Raw genomic sequence first — 8,691 nt, forward strand, 5'->3', positions numbered from 1 at the left:
TATATTTTATTTGTATTAATATTATTATTATTACTATTACTCATATTATTTTTATTATTAATAATATTATATTATTACTATTATTATTATTATTAAATAAAACAAAAAAATTAAAAAAATAAAAAAACTTAATCGACGAAAGTTGGTCAAATAGATCTTTTAACCGGCTTTTGAACTACATTTCAAAGGTTGGTAGGGTATTTATAGTATTTTAAATGTGCATGATGAAAATTGGAAAATATAAGAATAACTACTCTTTAATTCATTCACCCAAATTCAATATAAATCAATGTAGTCTGACTTTACGGTTTCTCTCCACACAAATGAATCACGCATGCTTTCCTACCAAAATCACCCTTATATTCATCAAGGGATTATCATTAGCATTGGTATACTGAGGATGATACTTTCATCCTATTCACAATATTTTCAATAAAAGTTATATAAGTCGCTTAGTGTTTTATATTAAGACAAATATGTAAGATACCAAAATAAAAAACTAACAGAAAAATTAAACTTCACATGTTCATGTAAGAAAATACAAAAATTTTGAATAATTAATAAAACTTCAATTAAAACACATTAAAAAGATGCGTCTAGTTTCTAATAATATCTTGAGAAAGATATTTCTAGCATCATGACAAGTTGTTCTCCACCATAAGTAGGTTTTGAAAATATCTAACTCACTTTTCATAAGTGAATTCATTACATCCTTAACTTTCTGTTGTACCACACTTCACCCAGCTATCAAATGCGGTTTCTCCTCATCTCTGTAGCAATGAATGCTCTATTTAAAGGAAGCTTCCTATTTCAAAAACACACAGCCTTAGCTAAGTCTCAAATGGATTTCGTTCTAAATTACCTGAATTCCACTACCATTGGACTTCTGTCTCTAATCCTCTTCTGTTTATTTCTGTACAATCCCTTCAAATTTCGTCAAGGCAAAGAGCCTCCCACAGTTGCAGGAGCATGGCCAATAATTGGTCATCTTCTACTGTTGACTCGTTCAAAGGCACCTCATAAAACTTTGGGTGCTTTGGCTGAAAAATACGGACCCATCTTCACCATCCAACTTGGTTCCAAAAAGACTGTGGTAATCAACAACTGGGAAATAGCAAAGGAATGCTTCACCACAAACGACACGGTGATTTCCTCTCGCCCCAAGCTTGTTGCCGTGGAACTCATGGGCTACAACACTGCCATGTTTGGCTTTGCACCCTATGGTCCCTATTGGCGCGAGCTACGAAAGATTACATCTTCAGAGATCATTTCCTCTCGTCGAGTGGATCAACTGCAGCATGTTCGTGTCGCAGAACTTCAAGACTCGATCAAGGAGTTGTATAATCTTTGGCGTAGACAAAAGGGCGAGTCTGGCTATGCCTTGGTGGAGCTGAAGCAATGGTTTTCTCACTTGGTTTTCAACATGATCCTGAGAATGGTCGATGGGAAGAGATATTTTGACGGTGAAAACTCGGACGACGAGAAGGCACAGAGATTTGTGAAAGCTGTGGAGGAATTCGTGCGTCTGTTGGGGTTGTTCGCAGTGGGAGATGCTATTCCTTGGTTGAGATGGCTTGATTTTGGAGGCCATGAGAAAGCCATGAAAGAAACTGCCGAAGAATTGTATAGTATTTTAGATGAGAAGGTGGAGGAACATAGACAAAAGAAAGGTTTGGGTGAGAAGGTTGATGAATTTCAAGATTTCATTGATACGATGATTTCGTTGTTTGATGGAAGAACTATTGGTGGGTTTGATGGAGATACCCTGACCAAATCCACTGTGCTGGTATGTATATGTTTAATTTACACAGTACAGTCCTTTCCAGATTTGAAACTTAAACAAAATTATGCATACAAATATAACACAGTTATAGTACTATCAGATTTTATATATTTTCCTAACTTAATTAGAAAAAACAAATACATATTTTACTTCGCCTGTTTAGGATAAGTGGTGTTTAAAATATAAGTTGAAAATATATACTTTCACACATAAATTTTTTATTTTCTTTTTCAAAAAAATATTACAATTGATTATTTTTCTTATTTTTTATTTTTTTTAAAAACTACGAAAAAATTATTTTTTTATGATATTTTACCTTTATGTACAAATGAATATAAATATATGTCCTCCTATTGTTACTTTATAAGTTGTAAAACTTTAGTTTGTGATGTATAATCATTACAAACACTAAATATTAAAAAAAAAAGTTTTTGTGAGTTGTTGTGTTATGTTGTAGTGATTATCTTCATCCTTGATACGGGGTTCACTTATACGAGCGAGAGATATGTGTTTTTATTCTTCTGTGGGAAATTGAGGGACATATTAGGAGGGGATAAAATGAGTTATATTTGAGTTGTACTACTAAAAATTGTACTGAATGTCTTGAATTAAAATGAACTGAAAAAATTAGTTTGTGTTGAATTAAAATGAACTGAAAATTAGTTTAGATAAACTGATCTGACCTATTTTTATCAAATTATATTGTTGTACTAAACTGTATTTAATTGTACTGAACTGAACAATTTTGTATCTTGTTTTTGAACTATATTAATTTTGAACTGAATTAGATGATTGTTTAACTGAATTGCACTAATTTTTGATTTGAACTACAATATTTTTTAATTTAAAAACTAAAAAAGGTATTATTTACCTACTTCATTCATAACATGGGTTCTTCAATAAACAAAAAAATAAAAGTTAAGATGAGTTAAGTAGAACCAAAAGTTGAGATAGGTCAAGTCAAACAAAATATTATAATAAGTCGAGACCAAAAATCGGACGAATTCAACTAAGACTAGTCACAAAGGAAACTTAGTTAAGTTGATCTCGATCAGAATTTAACCGAGTCAACTCCAGTCAAATGTTGAACAAATTTGGTTGAAACGGCTACAGTAAAAACTATCAATTCAATCCTAATCGAAAATTGACTGAGTTTAGCAGTCAAAACTCGAACAAGTTAGATAATTAATCTTATCCACTCCTACTTGTTATGTGTAGAAGCAAATGATACTTTTTTTGGGTGAGAGTGGACTTTTTGGTGTTGTAGAAAAGGACCTTTGTGATGTTGGAAGAATGAAAATGAATGGACCACTTAGAATTTATTTTGTATTTTTCTACTCTGATTTGGTTTTTGAGAAGAATAATGAGATTGAGGGAAAAAAAATTTAATTCTACATCAGCAGTTTAGAAATTTTTACCGTTTACATCTTGGAAATATAAAATGGTTATACAAGTGATGCAAGTATTTCCTAGAAAATAAATATAATTTAATCAAATTAAATAATCTTTTTCGTAAATTAAAATTAATTCATCAGTTTCACTTATATATTTCTTTTGGGTGACTTATTTGATTTGCAGTCAGTGATTTCAGGAGGAACCGACACGACTAATACTACTCTTACGTGGGCAATATCTTTGATATTGGCAAATTCTTCTGTATTGAAAAAAGTTAAAAACGAACTAGACATTCAAATTGGAAAAGAGAAATTGGTGAGTGTGTCAGATATAAGTAAGTTAACATATCTTCAAGCCATAGTCAAAGAAACTCTGAGATTGTATCCTGCTGGTCCTCTCTTGGCACCTCGTGAATTCACAGAGAATTGCACTTTAAGTGGTTATAACATAAAAAAAGGAACTCGTCTGATCACAAATGCTTGGAAGATTCAGACAGATAGCAATGTTTGGGAAGATCCATTGGAGTTCAAACCAGAAAGGTTCCTAACAACTCACAAAGATGTTGAAATGAAAGGTCGACATTTTGAGTTATTACCATTTGGAAGTGGTAGAAGAATGTGTCCAGGAGTATCTTTTGGCCTTCAAATGGTGCATTTTGTTCTTGCTTCTTTTTTACATTCTTTTGAAATTCTAAGTCCATCACCTGATCCTATTGATATGACTGAAACCTTTGGATTAACCAACACCAAAACCACTCCGGTTGAGATTCTTGTTAAGCCACGTCTACCTTTTAATTGTTATGAAAACCTTTAATCCTTGTGTCAACTATGTGATCACATTGGATTTTTGTTCCAAATAATTTTCTATCTAGTTTCTTCAAAGTATTTGTTGCTATCTTTATAGTTTCTGTGATAAATTATTTCAAAAGGATGTATCTTATTATCTTTGTATTTGTGTTCAAAGTATATTTATGACTTGTTTATGTAATTTCACCTCTCTTTTCTCCTTCTCTCGTGCTATCAAAAATTTGGGTTAAATTAAATAATAAAAAAAAAAAGCTAACTATTACATAAGAAAGAAAAAAATGTACAAAAAAGTAGTAACGAGAAAAGAGCTAGTTATAATTTTTAAAATTACAAGGAAATTGTATATTAAAAAGTATTCTCTTATTTATGTTTGTAGGAAGTAATTTATTTTAAAAAAAATTATATTTAATTATATATTTAGTCATTGTATTTGTTATATGGGTTGAATTTCGTCCTCACTTTTTCTTTCAATTAATTCTCTTTTTTTTTTTAAATTGATTGGGTATTTTCTCTTATATTAATGGTAACACGTTGTTCGTACATATCATATATCATCAATTCGAGATATTTTTATATTTTTTAATTTTTTAAATACATAAATTATGATGTGGCAGGTCATTGTCATGTCATGGAATGATAGACAATATAATATCACATGAGAATGTTTGTTTTCATTTTAATAATTATATTTAAAGTTTTGATTTAATTTAGTTTTATTTTTTTAGATATTGAGTAATTTAGTTTCTATTGAATTTGAAACCAAATTAATTAAACTTAATTACAATTTATATACATGTTAAAATATACTTTTTAGAATTTATAGACCAAATCACATCATCTGAACATTTATTTTTTTTTTACATAAAATTTTTTTCTAGAGTCATGCAAGACATATATATATGTAATTAAATTGAAAATTCATCATCAAATAATATCTTTTACGAAAATTAAAATTATAAACTTTAATCACAATGCTTCTACCACATATAGGAAACTGAAGACAATTCTCTTGACAATTTCGGACCACTATTTTTTCAAAGTACATAAAAATTGTTGTAGAAAAAAAACAGCCTAACTATAATAAATTAACATTATACAATAATAAATTCACATTAAACAGGTAAATTAAAAAAATAAAACTTTGTTTAAAGCATTATTACCCGGTTGTCCAGTTGCTTGGTTGGTCCCAAATAGTAATAATGCATTGAGGTGAGAATTTGACCATAAATTTCACACCCAAATCAAGATTTACAATTTAATTCTATCAAATATAAATTTATTAAAAACAAACTTAAAAAAATCTAAAATAATAGACTTAAAATGTTTGTTTTGCATTAGTATGTTTCTTAAAAGACTTTCTCGTAAGAGAAAGAAAATAGAAAATGAAATCGTTTTCTACGAAAACTAAAATTAATTTCTTTATATATACAATTTCATATTATTTTCTTTTAAAAAGTTTAACTTATACCCAGGAGATTATTATTTATAAATAAATAATTTACTTTTTATAGTTGTTTATCAGAACAGTTATCCAAACTTGCTTAAAGCAACTTACTTATATGAAAGCAAAATTGTTAATTAGCTAATTTGAAATATCTTAAAGTATGCAAAAGACAAAATGCCACATGTACGTACTTATAGAAGAACTTTTATCATAAAACCATAATTATCTTACTTTCAATTAATTTACATTTATTTAACGTATTCATTAGCTATTGAATATTTGATTATCTATCTCTCTCGTCCGTCCATCCAAATTAGAATTTATATTGACAATTTTATTCTTCATTAAACATACAATTTTCTTAATAAATGTTAATTGCTAACATACTTAATTTTTATCAGTAAAATTTGAAAACATGTATTTAAATTAAATATTTAAACATGTTAGAAAAATAAATATTTGAAAAACAAAAAACAAACCATCAAAAGTGATACACATATAAAATTTGAATCTTGCTTTTTCTCCTCTCGTTTGAATCCTATTTGGATGAAACATTTTGTAACGGATAGCAAATGTTTGGTTTTGGTGATTGTTTCACTCATCCGTTGGGCCCAAAATCACGGAATAAAAATCTCACGTGCTGGGCCCATCAACGTTTGCCACTTAACAGATTCAAAATAATATTCTTTAATATTTTTTCTGAAATTATTTTATAATTGATAAACAAATGTGAAAAAAAAGCAAATATGTATTTCCATTGTTAATTTCTTTTTAACCTCATTGCGTATTATTAATACGCGTATTCTTCATTATTAGTAAAAAATATTTATGGGTGGGGCCAGTTGGAATAATATCGTCACATGGTTGTTGAGACAAAGGAAACAACCACCAATAGGTGCTCTCCATACACACAAATGTCGCAATCCTAACGAAACACTTCACAGCTCAGCAACGGTTGCAGGCTGGCCACGTGGCACACCCACGATGGCTCTGTCGGTTGCAACAGTTGGTTGAGAACACCACTTTATGAACACAACAAACCGCGTTCCGTTCCTCACAACCTTCGTTGCGTTGTCTCTCCCTTTCGCCGAGGAACCAAAAACACCACATCGACATTCTCAGTTAGTGTTTTGTTCCTCTCTGTTGAAACGCTATCCGTGTTTCGTTAATTTTCTTTATCTCTTTGTCAAATGCCACCCTTTCGATTCTGAATTAACTTTCGTCCTTTTCATTTAAAAGGGTAAAGGAATTCATAAACTTTTCATTCTTATTTCTTTCATTTTTCTTGAATTATATAGCATTGTGAAGATATGGAGATGAGGGTTTCTCGGCGGGTGAATTGGTGGCGGAACATGATGTACCCCCTTCGACGGGTTTGGTTCAGTGTCGCCACGCGTTTCAGATTTCGCAAAAATGGTAAACTTCTCTGATAATTGTAATTTCTTTTCATCGATGTCTACTTTTCTCTATATCTAATCGGGTATGATGTATAAGAGTAAGTCTTTTTGGGTAATAATTTTAGGGTAAAATGTGTTTTCCGGAAATAAATGTCAGAAATTAGACCTGAGCAAGTTCACTCAAACAAAAATGTTTTTGAAATTTTCTGTCATAAATAAATTCAAAAGTTTAAAAAGTTAAGCTGAGGGTGGTATTGAAATATGATTTTGTAAAGATTGTTCATGTTAAGGATTTAGGTTAAGCATGGTTGAAGTGAAATTAGAGTTCACAGAAAAAAGGTACAGAGTTGCTTAAGTAGATGAATGTTTGGGAAACAAATTTGCAGGGTTGCTGAAACTAAAGCATGATGTGAGGGCATGTGAGTATGAGGACATTCAAGTGATGTGGGAGATGCTGAACAGAAATGAATCCAACAAAAACAACACCAACAATAAGAAAAAGGGACAATGTTGGAAGTTGCTGAACTGGGCAAGGTGTGCTCCATATTACTACATGTGCCGCCGTGGCTGATGACGATTACTGTGTCTGTGTCAGTGTTTTTCTCTTCACAGAAAAATCCAACCTGTGTGTTGGTGTGGCTTTTGCTTCAATCATGAATAAGAGGGGTTGTGCAGAACACACGGTGATTCTCCACTTCTCTGAATCAGCCAACTCAATTATCCATTTGTGTATATATATATATATGTAGCAACTGCCTCACCAAGTCGATGTGACCACCAAAAATTTGTATGTGTAGGTTTGTGTTGTGTTTCATCGTGATCTTGGAATGTTTAGCAACTCATTCATGTATTGGTTTTAGAGATCCATGAATAGTGTGTCTCAGGCTTTCAGCTACCTTGATTTTGTATCAGAAAAAACTATATATGTATTCTGCAGAGGGAGATATATCTATATATGATTAGTACATAATATTTAATTGTTATTATGAATTAATTACGTTTTTAGTATCTTAATTTTCAATCGAAATTGTATTTAGTTTATACCAACACGGTCCAATTTGGCTATTAAAGAAGGTGAATTATTTTTGAAAAATAAGTGATTCTCAAATTAAACCCCTCAAATTTGGGGAACTAGTGTACACACTATGGGACTTAAAAATGCCATCATATCAAACCACGTCATTTCAGTGTTCCCAGGTAAAGATAATTAATTAACAATTAAGAGTCCTATTAAAGGTTGAGGTGACCTAAATCAATTTCGACTTAGTCAAATCTACTCAATCTAGACCCATACAAGGGTCATGAAAATAAGTCACAAATAAAGATTGATTAATTAATTATGTCTTCTTGAGAGTGGAAGTGTTATTATAGACGCTTCGACCGAAAGACTTGGAAGACCTCGTTCTAAATTACATTTCGCCTATTCAAGAAGATCTCAGTACGTTAAAAGGAAGTGCTGTCAGAAGTTAGCAAGTAAACATGTAGATCAAGATAGTATATTCCGGTCTTTTAAAAACATAGTCTCTTTCATAAACTCTATACTGATTCATTCTTACATTTTATGAATCAATGTATGATGTTGCAATATCAACATGTGCTGGACTTGGTTATATTATATATTGGTGTTGCTACATGATATTGGTATTATTTTTTTATATTATTCAATTTGTTGTCTCTAAATGACTGTGTAATATTTCAAAAGACATAAATTAAATTTCTTCCCTTCTACTTCTGATCCTTGTATGTATAATCACAACTGGGTTTAAGCTCAAGCATGTTGCCCTTATAATTTAAGGGCATGTTTGGTATTAGGAATGTTTTCCATTTATTTTATTTTTTTCACTAATAATAGTTACAACAATTTGA

General features: G+C 30.6%; 2 protein-coding genes across 2 annotated transcripts; both read left to right on the forward strand.

The window, feature by feature from the left end:
- The first annotated feature begins 746 nt into the window (after positions 1-746).
- LOC124820440 (cytochrome P450 82A4-like) lies at positions 747-4,165 on the forward strand. The gene is made up of 2 exons (XM_047292124.2): positions 747-1,786; positions 3,362-4,165. Exons 1-2 carry the CDS (start codon positions 752-754, stop codon positions 3,989-3,991), a joined length of 1,665 nt encoding a protein of 554 aa, XP_047148080.1. The 5' UTR covers positions 747-751; the 3' UTR covers positions 3,992-4,165.
- Positions 4,166-6,423: 2,258 nt separating this feature from the next.
- On the forward strand, positions 6,424-7,808 carry LOC148200012 (uncharacterized). The gene is made up of 3 exons (XM_088112143.1): positions 6,424-6,549; positions 6,727-6,844; positions 7,212-7,808. The coding sequence occupies exons 2-3, from the start codon at positions 6,739-6,741 to the stop codon at positions 7,394-7,396; spliced, it is 291 nt and encodes a 96-aa protein (XP_087968269.1). The 5' UTR covers positions 6,424-6,549; positions 6,727-6,738; the 3' UTR covers positions 7,397-7,808.
- Positions 7,809-8,691: the final 883 nt, after the last annotated feature.

Source organism: Vigna umbellata, chromosome 4 (assembly GCF_029865625.1).
Source record: "Vigna umbellata cultivar VRB3 chromosome 4, Vumbellata_1.0, whole genome shotgun sequence".
Lineage (NCBI taxonomy): Eukaryota > Viridiplantae > Streptophyta > Magnoliopsida > Fabales > Fabaceae > Vigna > Vigna umbellata.